Source organism: Euleptes europaea, chromosome 8 (assembly GCF_029931775.1).
Source record: "Euleptes europaea isolate rEulEur1 chromosome 8, rEulEur1.hap1, whole genome shotgun sequence".
Taxonomy (NCBI): Eukaryota; Metazoa; Chordata; class Lepidosauria; order Squamata; family Sphaerodactylidae; genus Euleptes; species Euleptes europaea.
This window is the reverse complement of record NC_079319.1, coordinates 29,181,214-29,204,913: the sequence shown is the minus strand read 5'-3', so window position 1 is coordinate 29,204,913 and position 23,700 is coordinate 29,181,214. Positions and strand designations below refer to the sequence as shown.

Here is a 23,700-nt window from a genome sequence, read left to right as displayed (position 1 = left end):
TCTCCGTCCTTTTTTTTTCTTTCTCCCCCTCTCTCCATTTCTTTCTCCCTTTCTCTCTCTTTCTCCCTCTCTCCCTTTTCCTCTTTCTCCGTTTTCCTTCCTCCCTTGCCAATCGACTGCGGGCTGCACCCCCCTGGCGCCTTGTTTGCTGGGGCCCACCACTGGCTGCCCTCCCGCCTGAGAGGGGGGAGTGGGGGCGCCCTGCAGGCCTTCTGTGTGGCCTCCCCTGGGGTTGCCAACCTCCAGGTGGTGGCTGGAGACCTGGCAATCCTAGCCTCTTCCCCCCCCCCCACCGGGAGATCTACACCTGGTAGGGCCCCCGAATGATTTTATAAATGTGCAAATGGCCCTTGGCAGGAAAAAGGTTCCCCACCCCTGATCTAAGGCCTACAGGGTTACATAATGAATGTTGTGTAGCTTGTTCCTTTCCCTTCTGTGTAGCTTGTTTCTTTCAAGATGAACAATCACAACTGTCATGGCAGACGTTCAACGGACCATTCTGTGATTTCACTCCATGCTGTCATTGTTTTGCTATGATTACTTTCAGTTTCTTCCTTCTTTTTTATGAAATTCTCTTTCTTTCTCTGTCTCTGAATTACTTGAGGCCAAACCATGCATGACATTTGCAATCCTTGATAAGATAATTTAGGTGCCCAAAGCAGCTGCATGAATACCTGTTATGATTGGGGCTGGGGAAGATGATGTAGGGGTAGGGGTTGTAACTAGGGTTGCCACCAGTGGAAGGTTTTTGGGGTGGAGCCTGAGGAGGGCAGGGTTTGGGAGGGGAGGGACTTCAGTGCCATAGAGTCCAATTGCCAAAGTGGCCATTTTCTTCAGGTGAACTGATCTCTATCAGCTGGAGATCAGATGTAATAGCAGGAGATCTCCTGCTGGTACCTGGAGGTTGGCAACCCTAGCTGTGGCTCAGTGGTTTGCTTAGCAAACAGAAGGTCCCAGGTTCAATCCCCAGTATCTCCAGTTAAAGGAACCAGGCAAGTAGGTGATGTGAAAGACCTCAGCCTGAGACCCTGGAAAGCCACTGCCAGTCTGAGTAGACAATACTGATTTTGATGGACCAAGGGTCTGATTCAGCATAAGGCAGCCTCATGTGTTCATGTGTTCTTTCTCCCTGTGCAGTTTCCAGACCAAAAATTCCTCTCCTGCTTTAAGCCCCCCCCCCTTCTGGGGGGAGGGAGACACACACAGGTTGGCAACCCTGTCCTTTTTTTCCTTCCATAGTTTTAAGAAAAGTGGATTTAGATGTGGTTAGTTGGTCTACATGCCCAGAAAGACTGAGGTTTGTAGACCCTGAACTAAGAATATACCTTCCTCCACATCCCTTGCAAGTGTAACCTGTACCTTGAGGGACAAGAAATAGTCCTTAGAAGGTTAGAGGCAACTGATCCAACTGTGAGTGGCCCAGAACAGTAAGCTCAAGTCAACTTATGTCAGGTGATGCCCCCTTGGGGAGAGCTGGCTTCATGATAACCTTGCCCAGCATGAATGGAATATTGAATATAGATCCTGTTGTATCCCATGATTTCCCAGACCGTGAAACAGGAGTAGGGTTGCCAGGTCCCCACTTACCTTGGACGGGAGCTTCCGTTGGGCGGAGAAGGGTGGAGGGAGTCTTGAGCGCTCCCAATTCCACTTTTGGTTTCCTAGCCCTGCTGTGCAGCGGGGCTGGGAAGAACACTGCAGCCTCCCTTTCCATGCTACAAGCCCGATTGGGCTTGCAGCGGGAAACAGGAGGCTGGAGCCTTCTCGGGAGCGCGCGGGGGATCCTTCCCCCCTTTCTGCTTCCTCCCACCGGCCATCAGCTGGTCGACGGACATCCCGGTTGATTGGCGGGCAATTGCCCGCCACAACCAGGCAGTTGGCAACACTACACAGGAGGAAGCAGAGCCGCCAGGTCTCCTAAATCACAGGGTGGGGCCCCCTGCTGCAGGCCCTAGTACCTGGAGGATGAGCTGCCAGCAGACCTGTCCCTTTAATGGAGGTTTAATGTGTGGAAATGGGCAGATGAAGCCTTTCATGACATGGAAGTAAATACCATCACTTAGTAAATAACATCCTATCAAACCTCAAAGGGATTCCCCCCCCCCTCCAGGCAGGTTGGAAACACTGCTGAGGGACCAAGAGGAGTAAACACATACCTTGAGCTGAGTGCAATCTAGGGTTACCAGGTCCCTCTTTGCCACCAGCGGGAGGGTTTTTGGGTGGGGCCTGAGGAGGGCGGGGTTTGGGGAGGGGAGGGACTTCAACGCCATAGAGTCCAATTGGCAAAGCAGCCATTTTCTCCAGGTGAACTGATCTCTATCAGCTGGGGAGCAGTTGTAATAGCGGGAGATCTCCAGCTGGTACCTGGAGGTTGGCAACCCTAGTGCAATCCTGTGCAGAGTTCCTCTAAGACCACTGATATAAATGGGCTTAGATTGGAGTAACTCTGCTTAAGATTGCAGTCCCGTGAAATAGAACCAATGGACCCTGTTGAATCTTGGGAGCCAGAGGTGACCCCATTGCTCCTTGCTTGGGTTACAGAATTCAGATTTCTTGAGGCAGGATTTAAAAAAAGAATCAGCTCAGAGAACACAACTGCCCTGCTCATCCGAATTAACCCTGATGGAGATGCAGCCAGTTTTTCTATGAGTTTCCGAAGTAGAAGATTCCTATGTTCTACTCCTTGAACATTTGAAAAAGTTCACTCTTTCCCACAAGTTAACAGGAGGGTGGATGATTCATGGAACAGAAACCTTTTTTTCCTAAAATCACACTTGCTTCAGTCAAATGTGAAAGTTAACCAACTACAGTATCATTTCCCTTGGCAACACAGCCTTCAAGAAACGATTTTTCCAACCTCTCTGATCTTGCATACCTTCTCTAATCTATTTCATTAGCATGCTCTCAAGTAGTCATAGAAACCTGTTTCGAGGATGGCTTTTTCCACCGGGAAATAAATTAAACTGTAAAATATAGTTTTTGTTTCATATGAAAATGGCACTTATCTTTGACAGCTGATCCACCACCAACAAGGTGCTCAGTGAAGTACCTAGATTACCCAGGCCTGCTTAGCTGGCTGCAATCCAGAGCTGTATTAGGTTAAATACCCATTGATAGATCCAGTTTTTAGTGAAGTCTTTAGGCTCAGCGTTAAGTAGTGTGGATGGGTTGCTTTTTATGTTTAAAAAGTCTTTATAAACAGAAAGTGCAAGTGTCTGGGAAGGAGCAATCTTCAGCTCTAGCTGAACTTCTTGTGACGTTGAACAATCACTAAGATCACTACTCAGTCTCAGGGCAAGGAACCTACTTTTACACCCCAAGCCAAAACGCTTCCTTTTTCTTAAAGCCAGGCTTTAAACTGGGGGGTTCCATCTTTTTGTGGTCTGTTTCTAGCCTGGGGACTGTTTTATGAATACCGATCAATAAGCAGAACGAAGTAACCAACTCTGTGCCCTCTTTGAACTGGTTATTATTGGGCGCCATTGGCAAGGCTGAAAAGCGCATCCTTAGAAAAAACAGTGATACACACTTATGAAGTGGTAAGTATCTATGGTGACACTCAGGAACTAACCACGCTGGGATGCTGGAGATGCTCTCCAGAGGTGTATTGTAGCTACAAAAAGCAGTCTCGAGGGCAGGGGAAGGGCTGATACGAACTATAGATGGGAGATGGGCATCTTAAGCAGCAGAAGAAGAGTTGGTTTTTATATGCCGATTTTCTCCACCACTTAAGGAAGGCTCAAACCGGCTTACAATCACCTTCCCTTCCCCTCCCCACAACAAACACCCTGTGAGGTAGGTGGGACTGAGAGAGTGTGACTTGCCCAAGGTCACCCAGCTGGCTTCATGTGTAGGAGTGGAGAAACAAATCCGGTTCACCAGATTAGCTTCTGCCATTCTTGTGGAGGAGTGGGGAATCAAACCCGGTTCTCCAGATCAGACTCCACCACTTCAAACCACAACTCTTAACCACTACACTACTCTGGCTTAAATGGAAATGTCCTCCCAACAATGGCTTTGCATGGTTAGTGGCTTTGCATGGTTAGTGGTCGGACGGTCGCCCCACAGTTTGAAAGAGTGACTGAAAGGAGTGGCCCAATCTAAGACCGGGCTCAATGCCTCGTGGTAAATTAGGTATAGCAGACGCTACCTGGATTTCCAGGGTCAGGTGAATAGTAATTCCCTCCCAGAAGCTAAAATTTCACATAATATGCTCATAGTAGAGAAATGGGATCCTCTACCTTTGTTTTCCATATAAGATTAGAATTCTAACAGGCAAGTAGGTTAAACACCACAGGAATTGAGCCAGCAAGATAAGTAGCAGGTGATTGTTTATCAAAAAGAGTCCATTTACATTTGAAAAATGCCCCCCAAGAGTCCTCAAACAGTGATAACCTCAACAAGAAGGAACATCCATAATTAACTGGAAATCCATATCCTTGCTAAAAGGGGCTGTTTGTCCCACAACAAACAAAAGAAGTCCTAATTTCTACAAATGGGTTGTTTTCCCAGTTAGAATTGTGCACTTAGTTCTATTGATAAAATCTAGTGTGCTGAAATTGGTAGAACTTAGGAAAGTTTGGCTTTGGCTGGAACCAACCTGCACAATGTTTCATTTACTGCAGCCTTACAAATTAGCCTTCAAAAGTTCCTCCCTGTGAGAAATACACTAGCTCATTTACCACATGTATCTGCTAGCCTCTTGAGCGTCAACAACAAACGACTGTGTGCGTGTGTTAAGTACCATCAAGTCGCTTCCAACTTATGGTGACTCCATGAATTAATGCCTTCCAAAAATGTCCTATCATTAACAGGTCTTGCAAACTGAGGGTCGTGGCTTCCTTTATTAAGTCAATCCATCTCATGTTGGGTCTTCCTCTTGTTCTGTTGCCTTCAACTTTTCCTAGCATAATTGTCTTTTCCAGTGACTCTTATCTTCTCATAATGTGACCAAGGTATGATAGCCTCAGTTTAGTCATTTTTGGTTCTAGGGAGAGTTGTCAGCTTTTCCTAGCTTTCTTGGGAAAAGCCAAAGGTCTTTCTGAGTGATTTCCAAAAATGTATAGAAAAAATCAAATCGAGGGGAGATCTTCCCGGACTTTTCCTGCCGGTCTGCTCTTTCCCAAAATTTCCCTTTGCAAAGTGCATCAGGACGAGCTGGTTTGGAGGGCTTCAGCCATAGCAGAGACCTCATTTTAAGGCTTGGATGCCACTGTGGAGTATCCATTATTATTACCAGGGAATCTGGAAAATGGAGTTTCCAGTGTTTTTCTGCTAGACTGAGGCAGAAGGTATTGGAAGCTCCATTTCCAAGGATCCCCAATGACAAGGGACACTCTGCACGAGTATCTGGACCTAAAAATGAAAGTGTTATTGAAATTGTCTACATCAGTGGTTCTCAACTGGTGGTACATGAACCACTGTGGGACACAGAAAAGGTCTGGGTGGGACACAAGGCGTTCATAACAATGACTAAGAATTCACTCTCCCTCAATTTCAGTAACATTATTGCAATTTTTTTAAAAAATATGTGTGTTCTACAGTTACTTGAGCAGTAAAATTTATACTCAACAGTATTGTTATCATTTTCAGCTACTAATGGAATTATCAGTTTTGTTTGTTTTCTAACTCCATAGCAATTCACTCCCAACAATACTGCAATTTTTATGTCCTTAAAACTTACAATAAATGTTAAAATACAATAATAGCTTACCTGTAAACATATGAATGTATTCCTTAGTGGGGTTTGTGTTTCTGTCATGATGGGACCTAGGTACTTTGACAGATTGATCAGTGGGGTGTAAAATAAAAAATCGGAGAACTTCTGCTCTACATCAGCCCTCCCTGCTGTCAACTTCCTTTGCAAGTGTACCTTTTGAAAAACCGAAGAGTACAGCAGCAGGAGGGGCTTTCTGTCAATGGAAAGGTTATCACTAGGCAAACTATTACAAGCTACTCCTGAATTTCAGCTTCCTTTAGGATTGGTTCATTGCAACTAGGTGCTTTCCAGTCCTAAAGTATTTATATCCTAATAGGAACCCTCCTGTTCTAAATTTCAATCCCATCACTACTGGAAAAGAGAATCGATCCTGCAACTGGAATGTCTAAGGCAATTAAGAAGCTCAATGTGTTTTGCATCTTTCTTCTCACATATAAACCCCTGCTACTGTGGCTTAATTGACTTTTTTAGCACCAGAAATGAGTCGGGCAAATGAGAACTGAGCAGAGCATGTCATTGAGAAGATTCCTGCTGATTCAAGCTGCATCCCTAGGAACTGTGTGTTAAGCCACATTTGTTCCTGGCACTCTTCAGTTTTTCATATTCAGTCTCTGATGCCAAATGACAGACATGTTTAGTTTTTCAATGTGATGTTTAAGACAGCTCTGCCAAAGACAATAGCCAATTTCATGCAAAATGTTGTGCCATTATACGTAGGAGCTTCTTGTGGCTTTTGATGTTTTCACTGTATTACAATGCTCATATCTGCATTTATAATTACCCTCTTTTAATTGCTATTGGCAAGCAAGCTTTGAAGCATGCAGAAAGCCGACTTGATTCTTCCCAGCTTTGGACTGATTAGAGTTTACAAGCTGCAGAGATTTTATTGCAGCTGCATCTCAGTTAAAGGGGGTCAAGATGATGGTTGTGATCATGCTAGATGATAGACTGGATGAGGACGCTCCAAAAGAACTACATTTTGTCTTTGCTGCCCACCCCCAGCTAAAGAGGGCTCAACTCAATTGCCCTTTTCAAATATTTGGTGTGAATAGGCAGAATGGGGAGGGGAGCAGGATGGCTGCAGTCCCCATCCCAAACCTTGCATGCATTGACTTTGCTATGTACAGGCTGTACACAAGTACAATTTGTATGCACATAGGGTCTCTATGCATGATCTGAAACCTTGCAAAAAAGCAGGTTCAGCCATTTTGTTTGATGTGCACAGGGCCTATCTGACTGAATATGCATAGGGTGAAGACTTGGCCTATGCCTTATGTCACCATACACTGGTGTTCAGTCTATGTGGATTGTCTGACGGAGATGCAGTTTTGTGAGGAACAGAGCTTTTTTGTAATACCAGATCAGAAGATTTCCCTTTTCTCAGCACCATCAATGCAAATGTAGTTCAGGAAGTTTCATGTCACAGCAGTGGTCTCTGCTTCCTAATATTTGAATAATGGGTTCAAATGGGACCAAAGAGTCATGTTAGAAGTTGACATACCAAAATTGTACTGCCCTGGAAGATGGAAGCACTGACTTAAAGATTTCCCATCTAATCCACTAGAGACATGTGTTTGAATTATTCAAATATAACAAGGCGTTTGGCCTCCAGCCAGGACAAGACGATCAATCTTCTGTCATGAAAGTGGGCAGAAATTAACAGGTATGGAATTTGTATCAGGATATCACTGATCGTATGAGACCTAAGGTAAAATTATGGACTTTACTGTTGTTATGGTGCCGCTATTGGAGAACAGGGAAGGAATCATATAGGGTTGCCAGGTCTGTGTTGGGAAATACCTGGCGGTTTTGGGGGCGGAGGAGGGTGGGGTTTAGGAGGGGAGGGACTCCTATGCCATAGAGTCCAATTGCCAAAGGGGCCATTTTCTCCAGGGGAACTGATCTCTATTGGCTGGAGATCAGTTGTTATAGTGGGAGATGTCCAGCTACTACCTGGAGGTTGACAACCCTAAGCATACATGAGGCGAAGGTAGGCAAGGAAAGCCCCAGTCAACCTGGGAAGGCAGTCCAAGTGATAAACACATTAAGCTAATGATTACAAGGGAGATCAGTTGTGGTAGAGTGATTAGGGTAATAGAGACCTGGACTGGAATTCCCACTATGCCATAAAGCTCACTGGGTGACCTGGCGCCAGTCACTCTCTCTCTGTTTTGCGAGGATCAAATGGGGATGGGGGAATTATGTACACAGTTCTGAGATCCTTGGAGGAAAGATGGAATAAAAATATACTAGAAGGATAGATACTTTGATCAGGATTTTGTGAAGAGTGCAAGGGTCTCGCGTATAAACCCCTGTGGTTGGTTGTATGTTTATTGGTTGCAGTGGTTGTGTAGGGTGGCATGAAGTGGGGGGTCCCTGTGCATGGTTGCTACTAAATCACCCCTCCCTCTCACAGTCTATGCAGCTACCTTGAGTCAGACTACTGGTCCAGAAAAATCCATACTGTCTGGAGATGCTAGGGAATGGATCTGGGACCCTCAACATGCAAAGCAAGTTGCGTATCATTCATCACACACCTGACACTTCTTGCCCCTGGTGCCACTGATGCCCATACTTTTGTTTGCTTATTATAAAACAGGGTTACCAACTCTGGATGGGGAAATTCCTGGAAATTTAAGAGTGGAGCCTGGGGAGAGAACTCAGTGGGACACAATGCCATAGAGTCCGCTCTCCAAAGCAGCCATTTTCTCTAGGGGAACTGATCTCTGTAGTCTGGAGATCAGTTGTAATTCCAGGAATTCTCCAGGCCTCACCTGGCAATTGACAACTCTACATAAAATTATTTCCTAAACACCTTCATTAGGTTACCTGATCAGAAAGCCTGGGTGCTTAGGTATTATTACTGCTGAACTTAGCTTTTTAACTGTGATCTTATTATTGAGAAATCTGAAAACTAGAAACCCCTTGATCGATTATGTTTTCTTTTAAAATGCTATCTTAAAAGCACCTCTATTTCAGGGGGAAACCAATTACATATGTAACTACTTTTCCTTCTTCATGTTTGATTTCAGATGATGGCAAACTGTCCTTCGATGAATTCAAAGCTTACTTTACGGATGGGATCCTGAGCAGAGAAGAGCTGCGTGAGCTTTTCAATACTATCGACACACACAATGCAGAGTGGGTAATGTTTCCTTAAAGATAAATCAAAGGCTTTTGGAAAAGCAATATGCCTTCCAATGTGAATTTATCCAGTGAAATCGCTGCATTGTAAATATGGGCTGAGAACATATGAAATGTCATACTGGATCTAATCAAGAGTGTGTTTAGTGACACTCACCATAAATATTAGGTGCCTCTAAGCAAAGAAAAGTCATGGCATAATCAGTTTTTCCTTAACGCATGCATGGTAATGTTATGATCTGAAAGATTCCACCTGAAGAAAATGCATGCAAAACGCATATGGGTGGCAAAAATTATTAAAGGATTTTTTCCCCTCTGCACCATTTGTTTCCTTGACTTCACTTACATAAAAGAACATCTATGGACTATAATTCTAATCTCCTGTAAGGGTTCTGTGGGTTAGATCCAGTATTTCCATTCTGCTAATGGTGGAGCCTTTCTCTAGTACAAGAACCTGTGCTGCAGCCACTTAGGTGTATTCTGCCAGCAGAAGGCGGCTCCTAGCATTGAAAGAAGGCTATACCCTTTGCAGAATGGAAACTTTGATCCAATCTCATCTCTTTATCCATAGAGTATGCTTCCTCTCCTGTGTATTGGTCATCACCCTTCGGTCTCTGCTTCAGAGATTCCATAGGAATCCTGGACTCTGTCCCTGGAATGACAATGTCCTTATCTGTGATTCTGTCTTGAATTTGTGGAGCAGAAGCATTCTGATCCCTCCCAGAGGGGCTTCTGAACCATTAATACTTCACCCAGATGATGCTAGTGACTGGGCATTGTAATAAAATTATGCTGGCACTTTCAAGGAACACCATTCAAATGTCATGCCTCTGTATACTTTTCAAGACACGGGACAAAACTGGCCAATAATTGTAGCAGCAGAGCACAAAGTGGATCACAACAAATAAAAAATACAATTAGGTACAATTAGAGAAATACAAGTTAAACATACAAAAAGGAAATTCACAGTGGGTAGCCGTGTTAGTCTGTTTGCAGTAGTCAAAAAGGGCAAGAGTCCAGTAGCACCTTAAAGACTAACAAAAATATTTTCTGGTAGGGTATGAGCTTTTGTGAGTCACAGCTCACTTCTTCAGATACAAAAAGGAAAGATGAGAACAAATTGTATCCTGGGGCTGGTCTGGGTTCCAACAGTCCAGTTATCTAGGCCACGGGGGATTAGGCTAGGACTCAAAGGTCAAGCACCCTTTTGCTCATACCAAAGGACTCGGCACCTCCTGGCCATGCCCAAGACACATAGGGCAGGAAGAGCAAAACACAACACAGCTAAGACGCTGAACCTGCCAGCAGTGTCCCTCCCCTTCTGCCCTCCTCGCTGTTTGACATCATGCCACACATTTTGCCAGGGTTACATTAATGAAACCTCATTTGTCCACACAAGACCCTCTTGGTGACACAATGCAGTGTGTGTATGTGTGTTAAATGTGTGTTAGAACTTTATGCTAAATCTTTCTTCCCTGAAGAGGGAGAAATATGAGGTTGGTTCTTTGGTTCTTGTAGGTTATCCGGGCTGTGTACCGTGGTCTTGATATTTTCTTTCCTGACGTTTCGCCAGCAGCAGCTGCTGGCGAAACGTCAGGAAAGAAAATACCAAGACCACGGTCACACAGCCCGGATAACCTACAAGAACCAATGAACTCTGAAAGCCTTCGACAATAGTATGAGGTTGGTTCTCTTTCGAGGGGACCAAAGTGGGGAGAAAGAGGGAGAAAGAAATTGCCCTCCTTGAGCCTATAACAATCTATAATCTACTTGAGGGCTTGCGGAACACATTCAGTCCAACCCCCCCCCCAATATCTTTCTACCTGTACTGTTCAGGAATAGAGCAATTGCATCATACACTAGATTGTTGAGGTCTAGGGATAGGTGATGAGAAAAGTGATTGATTTCGCATCAGAGCTAATCAGTGTCATAGTATTGTGGCACAGGGAGGAGGAATTTGCTATTCATCTGTCCCCCACAAATTCCCTCTAGTGGCAAATTTTCCAGTTGACTGTCTGCCATGAATGCAAGGGGCCCAACCACAGAAAGTCCATTTCTGCATGCTCAGGAGATGTCCTTGATATGCAGAAACATATTAGTTTGTAAATTTTGACCTCCACAGCTTGGAGGACAAGTAGGGTTGCCAGGTCCCTCTTCACCACCAGTGGGAGGTTTTAAGGGCAGAGCCTGGGGAGGGCGGGGTTTGGGGAGGGGAGGGACTTCAGTGCCATAAAGTCCAATTGCCAAAGCGGCCATTTTCTCCAGATGAACTGATCTCTATCAGTTGAAATAGCAGGAGATCTATAGCTAGTACTTGGAGGTTGGCTACCCTAAGGACAGGGCATTCTTATTGGCCTCTGGGTGTTGTGAGCTGACAAGACTCACTTAAAAGGGGAGAAATGAAAAAGAAAAACAAGCAGCTTCTAGAATCAGTTTTTAAAAACACTATTGGCTGAGACTTAATGGTTGATGTTTGTATTTTGGCTGGTGATATTCCTCTGCTCTGATTTGTTATTTTGATGTTTTAGTTTTGATTATTAGTTTTTTATTATTGTACACCGTTTATAGGTAGGGTTGCCAAATCCAGGCTGGGAAATTCCTTGAGATTTGGGGGTGGAGCCTGGGGAAGTGAGAAAACTCAGCGGGTTGTAATACCATGCAGTCCACCTTCCAAAGCCACCATTTTTCTCCGGGGGAATTAATCTCTGTAGACTGGAGATCAGTTGTAATTCTGGAAAATCTCATTCTTTCAAAAAAACCCAAAAAAACAGGAAAAAAACCAAGGGGAAAAACCTTAAAATCTAGCAACTAAATAGCATTTTTTTTTAAAAAAAAAGAAGAAAAAGGGGGACAGATATACATAATGACAAAAATATAACAACAGTGGTGGCGGATCTACACATAAGTTTCTTTAAACATTCTTTAAACATAAGTAGGGGTGTGCATTCAGTTAAAGCTGAACCAAATTGGTATTTTTCGGGGGGGGGGGTTACGGTAAAAAATTGTCTGCAATAAAAGGAAGCTGAAAAAGCGGATCCCAAATAATGCTGAATTTATTCGGCATTATTCGGGGGTGTTTTGGTCCAGCTGCCATTTTTTGTGCCCCCTCCCCCTCCCTCACTTACCTGCTGTCTGTATTGGCTGCTGCCGGGACACAGAAGTGAAGGCTGGATTAGCTCCGAGCTCTGCACCCCGTATTTTTGGAGTTCAGGTTTATTAACCCGAAAATTTTTGATTTTTTGGAAAAACCCGAAGTATTTAGCTCTTTCCAGGTTTTTTTTTTTTTTTTTTTAATTTCGGGTCTATTAAACCTGAACCCAAAAAATACAGAAAAAAATGGTACATGCCGCTAAAAATAAGTCCATATGCAATTGCCGTCCATATGCCATGCAGTCAAATACTGATAGAGTTTTAAGGACCTCAATCCATTGATGTACCAAAGGTGGCTTTTATCTTTCCAATGTTGTAGTATGAGAATTTTAGCTGTAAGAGTTTGGAGGGTCCATTTTCATTGACTTATAAGTCTCTACCAGTTCAAAAATGCAGGGCATAAATTTAATAGCTCAGGCAGAAATTTAATAGCTGTGCCTTTCCAAACAATTGTGCTATTACTGGAAAAGTAGAAAGCCTACAATATAGGGTTGCCAATTCAAACTTTGTAGGTGGGGTTTGGAGCAACCCAAGAACTGATCTCTGTAGTCTGGAGATCAGTGGTAATTTGGGGAGAGGCCCCACCTTAAGGTTAATAACTCTATGCTGAAGGCATACAAGGCTTACCAGAAAAAAGGAGAAAAACAAGCCAGGCCAAAGGTTTAGGGGTGAATGCTCTCAAATAATAGAAATAGATGCTTTAATATTTTGTATTGCTAAGGAACTTAATTCTCTGAATTGTATCAGGGAGAAACATCTAGAAAAAGACTTCCACAGCAGGTACTGTTATATTTAACCCAGCGCAAAAGTAAGAATATGCAAATCAGAACCCTGTCTCGGTTTTCCTACATTTTTTCCTGTAGTAAAGCTAAACATTCCACATTAACAAGATTTAAAATTACAACTGGAGATTTGGGGCTCAGCTGGTGCAAGCTGTGCCTCTATCAAGCCCAGAGCTACCTTTACCAGGATATTTTGATTACACCGATTAACACCAGCTGCAGCTTTCAAACTCTCCTTGTGCAGTAGTGGAATACTGATTTTGTCTCCTTAGAAATATGCTTACTGGGGAAGCATACAGCCAGGTTCATTTACTCACAGAACAGGCCCTCTGTATTTTGGATTGCTGGTCTCAGGTTTTGGCCCCAAATCTCAAATTCTGAGGTTCATTCCCAAGACCTCAAGTAAGGCTGCCAGGCTCGAGGTGTAGCCTGGAGACCTTCTGGAATTACAAATGATCTCCAGACCACAGAAATCAGTTCCCCTGGAGAAAATGGCTGCTTTGAAGGGTGGACTGTATGGCATTATACCCCACTGAGGCCCCTCCCCTCTTCAAATATCACCCACCTTAGGCTAGGGCCCCCAAATTTGCAGGAATTTCCCAACCTGGAGTTGGTAATCCTAGCCTCAAGCCCGGGGCAGCAGGTTAAATTTTTTGGCTGTTGGCTAGCCCATACTCTCAAGTACTGTTGCAAACTCTGGGTTGGGAAATTCCTGGAGATTTTGGGGGTGGAGCCTGGGAGGGGGGGTTTGGGAAGAGGCGGGACTTCAGAAGGATAGTGCCACAGAGCCCACCCTCCAAACCAGACATTTTCTCCAGGGCAACTGATCTCTGTCATCTGGGGATCAATTTTAATTCCAGAAGATCTCCAGGCCCCACCTGGAGGTTGGCAAACCTACTCTCATAGGCTTCTTTTGAGACTTCTGTGCATTGTGGACTGACTTGTGTTAACACCTGTACATATAAATTGGAAACAGGAGGTAATACTCTGGCATTAACTTCATTTTACATTTAGCATTATCTACCTGTATGAGATGTCCATCTCTTCTAAGCCACATTATTTTGATTTTACACAATCATAGATACCACGTGATACAATTCCTAGTGGTGGATGAAAGGGCAGAATCAGCTGCCTCCATCATAGGAGGCTCCACAATTTGAGTTTTTCAAGGATGCCCTGACCTGGATGACCCAGGCTAGCCTGATCTCATCTCATCAGATCTTGAAAACTAAGCCGGGTCAGCCCTGGTTACCATTTGGATGGGAGACCACCAAGAAAGTCCAGGGTCATGACGCAGAGGCAGGCAAAGGCAAACCTGTTCAACTCTTGCCTTGAAAATCCTACTGGATTGCCATAAGTTGGCTGCAACTTGAAGGCACTTTCCACCAGCACCTGATAGGTAGACACAGCTGGAATATGTTACCATGCATAAGAACATAAGAAAGGCCCTGCTGGATCAGACCAAGGCCCATCACGTCCAGCAGTCTGTTCACACAGTGGCCAACCAGGTGCCTTTAGGAAGCCACAAACAAGACGACTGCAGCAGCACCATCCTGCCTGTGTTCCACCGCACCCAAAATAATAGGCATGCTCCTCTGATACTAGAGAGGAGTATCACCCTGATACTAGAGGGAAGTATGCACCCCCCCACACACACACACATGATGACCCAATCACATTTCTGGCTATTGGCCCCCAAAAGTTACAAGTGTACCTAAGGTAAATGGGGGTGGGATTTAGGCCATTTGCCTGCTGGCTGAGGGCAATCCCCCACTCTTGATAATTTGAGAAGTGGTAGAAAAGGGGGAGAGTGATGATGATGATTGTCTAGGAATTTCCCCATCTCTATGTTCTTTACCATAGAGATACGGGGAAACTCCTAGAGTGTCACACAAAAGGGACATTATATGCACCTGCAACTCCACCCTCTCCATGTATTGCCTCCTAAATTTAGGAGATCTCGTGGGGGACATTACTTTTCTGGCTGAAATATGGCCATTAGCCAGCTCCTGAGGATGAGCAAAAGCCTTCTATTCAGTCTTCTCAAGGGAAATTTTATATGCCCATCAGTAGCCAATCTCGAGTATTTTCTTAATTGGGTATGTCATTTCTGTCAGCATCTGGAAAGTTTTAGTCACTTTGTCAAGCACATGCATCTGTACATACATAACAATCTCCACACTGCTCAGTATAGCTACAGTTCCTGCCATATTATGGTCTTATTAGGTAAGAAGGAAGAATAATTTAATGGGTGACATTATGTGCATTTTTAGCAGTCAGTCCCCCCCCCCCCCCCCGAACTAAAGTACAGGCATGTCTGTAATTTAAATATGGTCTCAACTGAGACCTCTGTCTGAGAAGCATTTTTCTAACAGTTATTAAAGAATAAACAGTTTGAGACTCATTAAGGGTGCAAATATTCTCCTTACTGAATTTGCACTTGTATAAGAACTGTTTTAATTATGGGATCCTCGGGGAAATAATGTACAAGAAAAAAAAGGCCACACCAAAACAGGAACACAGTGTTTACAAACAGAAAGAAAAAAAATACTAAAGAGCACCACACGGTGTATCTGTAATGGAAAGGACACATCAGCCAATGAATAAAATCCTTAGGATAGTATTTCAAATTGAGAAAAAATATTATCAGAACACAATTAAATTCACATGTACTAAATACATATTCAAAAAGAGTCTCTCAAGAAGCACACAGAGTAATAACTGGGGGGGTGGGGTGTACAGTGCCATCAATTCGCAGCCAACTTATGGTGACCCCATAGGGTTTTCAAGGCAATAGATGTTCAGAGATAGTTTGTCATTACCTATCTCTGCACAGTGACCCGGGACTTCCTTGGTGATCCCCTATCCAAATACTAGCCAGGGCCAATCCTACTTAGCTTCTGATGAGATTGGGTTTACTTGAGCCATTCAGTTCAGGGTGGGTAATAATTAACGTGCTAAATGCACAGAAAATCCATTATACGTCCACTGAAAGGACAGGTGGACAGGCATCTGGGGTATTGCCCTGTTTTGAAATATATCTTCATCGGGAGAACGCAAAGTAGAAAACGATCAGATGAATTTTCCAAGTGGTAAACTTATAGTCCCAGACAATAAGAAAAACACAGTGTAGGAAATTCTGGCTCTCTAAGCAATTAAGAGTCTCTTCATTCTCCTTAACATTACTGATTTAAAAAAACAACCTTCATTATCTGCTGTAGTGGATCCTTAATTGGCTGATGTGTCCTGTACATTACAGGTATACAGTATAGAGCAGAGGTGTAGAACTCAATTGTTACAACGGCCGAATATGACATAAATGTCACTTGGTCAGGCTGGGCCACGCGTCGCCAGCCCAGATTGGGAGTGGGGGAAGTGGCTGCCTCGGCTGGCTCACAGATAAGAGCTCTCAAGGGGCCGGATCCGGCCCTCAGGCCTTATGTTTGAAACCCCTGGTATAGAGCACTTCAGTGTTTTTTCTTTTTTCTTTTTCAGTATGGTTACAAAATAAGAAGTCAAAAGGGCTCAGTGTTCATTCTTGAATCCTCAGGGAAATCATCCTGTGACAGCTGATTGAAAGAGAGCAACTGATAATCATTCTTGAACTATGTATTAACATTTGAGATATGCGGATTCTCAGTCCCATTCAGTTGCTGTAGAAGGCCCTTGATATTGGCGTGAGGTGAAATGATGAGTGATCTGTCTAAAACTGTACAAGTGTACAACCAAGGTGGTCAGTTGCCCACTGGCAGGGGAGACCACCCACCCCTGCCACTGTTGCCTGCTGCTGCTCAACTGGGCATCCGGAGGAAATCCCCTGTTGAAACGGGGGGGGGGGGGCTGGCATTCCCAGTGTGATGACATTGTTTCTGGTGCAACCCAACAATGAGAAACCACAGGGAAAAGTGGCCGGGGAGGAAAGCTGCCTGAGAAGCCTGGGACACCGGGCAGAGCGCAACAAAGAAAGCTCACACGCTGGGGCGCCAGGGAAGTCACGGAGATGCGGCAGAGCAAAAAAGAAAGTCTGCACCCCCGCCAAACAGCTGTGCGGTGGTAGGGCAGGGGGGAGCGAAACTGCCTGGTTAGAAACTTAAAATAGGAACAGGAGGAGGCAGGGAAAGCCTCACGCCGGCAGTTCCAGTTACACTGTAAGTGATGTTATCACTTAGATGACGTTGGTCACTCCTCCTCTCTTCCCCCACCTACTGCCTCCCGTCGACCAGCTGAGAGTCGGCAGGCAACAGCAGTAATAGATTGCCTGCCATAAGCGGGCAGTTGGTAACCCTAAGGCCATGCCTGGCAACCCTATGTTCAACTTCAAAAGAGATTTGTTTAATTTGTGATCTGTTAATGCTCAGAGGTTAACCTTAAACTAACACATTAATATTCAGAGTATTTTTGTAATTTGGTCTCCAGCATAGTAGATCATTGTGATACATGTAAATAAGTTCTGAAAAACTGATTTCAAGAGCAAGGTGAATAGTGAAAATAATACTAAATTTTTAAAAGCGTATGGATATGATTATGTCAATACATACTTTGTACCCTGCCTGTGGCTTGTCATTGTTAATGTTTACCCACCAAAGTGTGTTTGTGAACTATATGTTCTCGAAACAGACATGTTCATCTAAGGCCAGTGCAACACAGCTCTGCCTCTCTAATTTTTACATTTTTCAGTGCCTTCATCCCCCTCCTGTATTCTTTAAAGTATGTTCTTATGTCGTGCTTTGTGCACCACCCATGGCTGGCCTTCGAACATTATTCTTTAAATTCTACTGCCTGCCTCAAGTGATCTCTGAGTCTCTTAAGGACAAGGGTTTGTCAATACCGTTGCCATTTTGATAGAACACTTCTTTTTTTTCTTTCTGTAAAAAGCTTGTGGTTGGTGTGGATCGTGTGGAACTTCATTGAACAGAAATATTGCATTCAAATTCATGCAGAAAATATCGAGATTCTGGAGGCCAGAAACCATTTCTCTTAGAATTTCCAGGCCTCTTGAGGGTGGAGTTTTGGAGGGGGAAGCCGTCGCTGACACTTGGACATGTGCCCCCACCCATTTTTTTCCTGCTGCTGACTGGATCCTGCAGGAGGGCACCTAGCCACTCCACTTTCTACACAAAGCACAGCAAAAGAACATGTTTCAAATAATACGTGTGTGTGCAAAGCAAAGGCAACCCTTTGGCTGCATTCGAGCATTACAATAAATTGTAATACATAAACCATCATTCAGTGTGACGCCTCCATCTCAACAAGCGTTTGTTGCTTAGACTAGCAAGAGATTGACGCACAAACCACAATTTAGCATGAGAACTGAATGAAGCTTTTATGAAGAGAGGGCCCGCTGAAGCTTCATTGCTTAGGGCCAAACAGCATCTGAAATGCCCCAAATGCACAACACACCACAACTCAGTGGCATTTGGCAGATTTCTTGAGGCTCTTATTGCTGGCATTCTGAGATTTGAAAAAGCTGATTCAACACTCACGTCACCAGCTGTGCAGTCAATGTAGCCCTTTGAATTCTCCTCTTATTCAGGGAAGCAAGTCGTGTGCCTGGTTTCTAGATGCTATCTGTGACTTGAGAAATTATTCCTGTTATTATCTTGCTTTATTATTCACGACTGCTCCTTTCTGCATTTGATGGCACTGGGTATTTCATACATTCTGAAAGCGCAGAAAGGTGATTTGAGTTGCATCCCAATAAGCATATTCCTCACGGGATTAAGAGTTCCGGTCCCCAGAATGAGACTTGCATGCAGGCTTGCACCACTCAATGGCAGAAGTGAAGCAATGCTTCCACAATCACCCTGGGAAACTCTTGTGTGTGCGTGTGCGTGTGTGGCTGCCCCCAAGTTAGAGAACTCCTTCACACTGCAGATTAGCTGAATGCCAGGCCCACTGAAAGAACAGTACAACCAACTTCTTTGGGCTGGTCTTTGTGTCATCTGTAGTAAAGATGGGGTGAATGCATCGACTAGGACTCTTATTTTGCAAATTTTTGCTATTGTAACTAGCCCAGAGGTTTTGGAATAGGGTGGGCTATAAATCTGAATAAATGTGTGAATAAAACTGACAAATGGTACAAAATTGAAGTATGTCCCTAATCTTGTGATATCCTTTTTCAGCAACATTGACACAGAAGAGCTGTTTGGTAAGTTTTTAAAAATTATTATTTGAATAAGGAAGCTGAACTGATAACTTCTGGGGGTCTAATAGACAGGGCTGAAGCAGGGGTGGGGTGGGGGTGTTATGGTTTAATAACCCACTTATGGGAGAGCATTGTTTCAAACAAGCTACTTTGAAACTAAAACTTCAGGGGTAATAGGGTATGGCTTTCTTAAATGGACACTATTATGCAAACCAACACATTAGTTTATTAAACCTGTTGATGTGAAACGGCTGAAGGCTTAATTTGATGCACCTCTGAGCATACGATGATACTTTCTCAATGAATACTTTAGCAACCCCTGTCCTATTGATCCTGGAGTTGTTCTGGGCATGAGGCCATTTATTCACCAACACACTGGTTTTTAATAATGGTCAATGGATCTGGCTTTTGTCTGAGTTGTCTCTTCCAAGGCTAAAAATCTGACTGCAACAGTGAGAAAAAAAATGCATACTTGCAATTTTACACAGCAGGGTGAAAGGGCCTAGAAAGCTGACTGACATCAGTTCCGCCCCTTGCAACGCCCTGGGAATGCCCCCCCCCCATGCCAGCGTGGGCTTTCCCTCCCTAGAAATCACTGCCGGTGTGTCTGCACTGGCAGCTGGGGCCGGCAGAGCTCTGCAGCTCCTGGTCACTGGCGTGTTTGCCCCCATGCTGGCATGGGTGCCACCTTATTGTGTGATAAGGAGGCACCTACGTCGGCATGGGGTCATGCTGGCTCCTATGGAGCTTCGCCCCCACCCTCCAGGAATGTGCTCAAAGTCTTTTGTGGTGTGTTATTTTTTCAGCATCTTCGATATGGTTTGGTTTGCTTCGGTTCAAATCCCCGCTCTGTCGTGAAAGATCATAGAGTGACTTGGAGGCAGTTGTTCCCTCTCAGCCTAACCTGACAGGGTTGTTATTGTGAGGATAAAATGGAGGAGAAGCTGCAAGCTGCTTAGGAGAAAAAAGTAGGGTATGTGTGTAAAGTTCTGTGAAGTTGCAACGGACATATGGCAACCCTTTATGGGGTTTTCAAGGCAAGAGATTAACAGAGGTGGTTTGCCAGTGCCTTCCTTTGCATAACAACCCTGGTATTTCTTGGTGGTCTCCTGTCCAAATACTAACCAGCGCTGACCCTGCTTAGCTTCTGAGATCTGACAAGATTGGGTTATACCATGCTGCCTTCCCTTCTAAAGTAGGGTATAAATATCATAAAATAAATAAACTTGCTAGGTGGCTTTAGACAAGGCTTCTTCAGACGTTCTAAGTGTGTGCAATCAAAATAACTGATGAAAAATATTCATTTGGAAGACAGATTCTTATGTTTGTTTGATACATATTACCATATGTTGTTTTAATTCCTGAATCGTTCCTTGCTTTTAAGCTGTGAATTTCTAATTCTTCTAGAATATTTTTCCCAGCACCTGGGAGAATATGAAAATGTTCTGTCTGCTTTGGAAGACCTCAATGTATCTATTCTGAAGGCAATGGACAAAACCAAGAAAGTAAGGAGGAGTTTTATTTATTTTCATGTTAAAGGTTCGGTGGTGATTAGGGCTCAAGTATATGGGAACTTGGCTTTGTCAAGAAACGTGTCTCCCGAGTATGCTTAAGGAACATGATAAATCCTAGTGTGGGCTTGAGATGATGGAGTTTCCCCTCCTGGTTCTCAGCACAAACCATTGTAAGGCATTCATTACTGTGCATGTGCAGGATCTGAGAGGCTGCAAGCAGAGTAGGCAGGCTGGGATAGAATCGGTAGACCAGAAAGGAGGGTTGTGTTATCACCACCATTCTCGAGGCTGAATAAGAAAGCTGAGCAGTGCATAGAGCTGAGCCAGGAGGCAGATCCTGGACAGGCAAACAGTAGGGAGGCAAGCAGAAACCGTCTGGACACATGAGCCTTGAGGTTGCTGTGGCATGAATCAACCTGGACAGATTAGCTGAGCCAAACTGGGGTAGGGTTAAGGTTGCCAGGTCCCTCTTCACCATCTCTGGTTTGAAACTCTTTCTGCAGAAAAATAAAAGGGGAAGGGCCATGGCTCAGTGGTAGAGCATCTGCTTGGCGTGCAGAAGGTCCCATCCCAGGTTCAACCCCCGGCATCTCCAGTTAAAGGGACTGGACAAGGAGGCGATGTGAAAGACCCCTGCCTGAGGACCCTGGAGAGCCGCTGCCGGTCTGAGTAGACAATACTGACTTGGATGGACCAAAGGTCTGATTCAGTATGAGGCAGCTTCATGTGTTCATGTGTTCACCAGCAGGAGGATTTTGGAGAGGAGCCTGAGGAGGGTGGGGTTTGGGGAGGGGAGGGACTTCAATGCCATAGAGTCCAATTGCCAAAGCGGCCATTTTCTCCAGGGGAACTGATCTCTATCGGCTGGAGATCAGTTGTAATAGCAGGAGATCTTCAGCTAGTACCTGGAGGTTGGCAACCCTAGGATGGAGGTTCACTCTGTACCAGACTTAGGTAAAAATAGGAACTTGAGGTTAATCTCCCAAGTACCACTTTTATATGGACTGCAAGTTCATCGCTTTCTATCTTGACTGCATAGGTGGAGCACTATGGCTAATGAGACATGTGAGGCCAATGCCAAGAAGCTCTCTTTCTTTTTTTACAATGTATGGGTTCGGGGGGAGGTGTTGGGCATGGAATAACAGTATCTCACATGATCAGGCTCCATGAGTGTTTTTCTAGGCAGTCTTTCAGACACCTGGCTCATTAATTCATAAGCAACAAAAGAAAATGTAAATGTTGGCCAACAGGCCTTAGCAGTGCAGCTTGGAGTCAGATCAACAAAGAATGCTAGGTCAGTTCAGTAGGGAAAGTAGACCCTCCAAAGCCATAGAGGACCTCATTTAATAGGTGTTTTTCCTGAAGAGAAATGCTGGGCCATTCATCTTTGGTATCCAGGGTAACCAAGTAAAGGGAGAGAAGGGGGGGAGTCAGTCTGCAGCTGAGAAAAACCTGATCAGCATTTCTTGGAAATGGAAGCAAAAGCTGAACTCAAGTGAAAATATTTCAAATTTAAAAATATTTATATCCCTATATTTTTAACTGATTTGAAATCGTGCCTGAAAATACTTTCAGTAACAATGGTTTAACAGATGTGTGAAGACAATAGAGTGGTGTTGAAAGAAAAGTTAAATACTCCAACTAGGGTTGCCAACTCCAGGTTGGGAAATACCTGCAGATTTGGGGGGGGGGTCGAGCCTGAGGAGGGTGGGGTTTGGGGAGGGGAAGGACTTTAGTGGAGTTTAATGTCATAGAGACCACCTTCCAAATTGGCCATTTTCTCCAGGCAAACTGATCTCTATTGCTTGGAAATCAGTTGTAAACTCAGGAGATCTCCAGACACCACCTGGAGGTTGGCAACCCTAACTCCAACCCAGTTTGTGGCCCAAAATACAGGTTGAAGAAGGAGAAGAGTTGGTTTTTATATGCTGACTTTCTCTACCGCTTAAGAAAGACTCAAACCAGCTTACAATCACCTTCCCTTCCCCTTCTCCCCACAATAGACACCCTGTGAGGTAGGTGGAGCTGAGAGAACTCTAAGAGAGCTGTGACTAGCCCAAGGTCACCCAGCTGGCTTCATGTGGAGGAGTGGGGAAACAAATCCACTTCACCAGATTAGCCTCTGCCACTCATGTGGAGGAGTCAGGAATCAAACCCAGTTCTCCAGATCAGAGTCCACCGCTCTTAACCACTACACCACACTGGTTGGAAAAGCACATGGTAGCCCTTGAGATCTTGCACCTCCACACCAAAGATTTGTGATGCAGAACTGATATGCTTAGTGCGTTACTGCCCCCCATTCACTACATTGGCTACTGCCTGCTGCAGGAGGGATACTCTAAACCTGATGGCCTTTAACTATAATGTTTTCTTTAAATAAATATTACCAGGCAACATGTGTGAGGGGGGGAGTTGTGGGGCTGCCCAGGAAGCAGGAACAGGCTCATTGTAATATATAATTTGAGCCAAAGGATTTGTGATGCATCATAGACATGGATTGACGAATATGTATGAAACATCACTTTGATGGCACTAAATTCAGTTTTATTAATCGAGACAGAATCTCCCTCTCCCTCCATTTATTTGAAACATTTATATGTTGCCGCTTCAGCAACCTGCTTGAGGCATTTCACAAAATAATAGAGAAAATAATAAAAACATAAAAGCAGGAGGTGCAAAATTACTCTTGAAGAGTTTCCCAAAGTTTACAGAAAGTTTATGGCTTCCTTCAAAATTCCAACGATATTCCCCAAGCAGGAATCTCCAGTCATCTCAAATCAACTCTAAATGAAATTAAGTAACATAACCATGCTTCCCATGTGAAGCAGATCCCCAGCTTTTAACCCACCCCCACCGATAACTTTGAGTGGTATTTGGTAATGTGACATGGATATGCAGAGGGTGAAAGATCCCAATGGCACAAATGTTTCCATCAACATCTTTGTGTGCAACAATCCCCTGAGAAATTTAGCTTCTCTCAAAATTCTTCCGATGTCCTTCCTCAAGCAGCAATCTCCAAAGTTAGGACCACTTTGCTCTGGCCAGCAACTTTTTTCTGACCAGGGTTGCCAACCTCCGGATAGTAACAATATTATACAGCACCCTTGCTCAATAGTACTTCAATACAAATTAAATAATCTTGAATCCAAAATATGGCTATAATAATACTGCAGCAAAAAGTTCCTGGAAGGCTGCTAATGTGTTAAATGCACACAAATAATTGATATCAAATATATAAAGAATTCC

General features: G+C 44.2%; 1 protein-coding gene across 1 annotated transcript in view; it reads left to right on the top strand.

The window, feature by feature from the left end:
- Positions 1 to 23,700, top strand: part of NECAB1 (N-terminal EF-hand calcium binding protein 1) — a 59,372-nt gene that overhangs the window by 7,394 nt on the left and 28,278 nt on the right. The window contains exons 3-5 of the mRNA XM_056854393.1: positions 8,752 to 8,860; positions 18,918 to 18,943; positions 20,348 to 20,445. Coding sequence (XP_056710371.1) covers positions 8,752 to 8,860; positions 18,918 to 18,943; positions 20,348 to 20,445 — 233 coding nt within the window. The remainder of the gene's footprint in view (positions 1 to 8,751; positions 8,861 to 18,917; positions 18,944 to 20,347; positions 20,446 to 23,700) is intronic.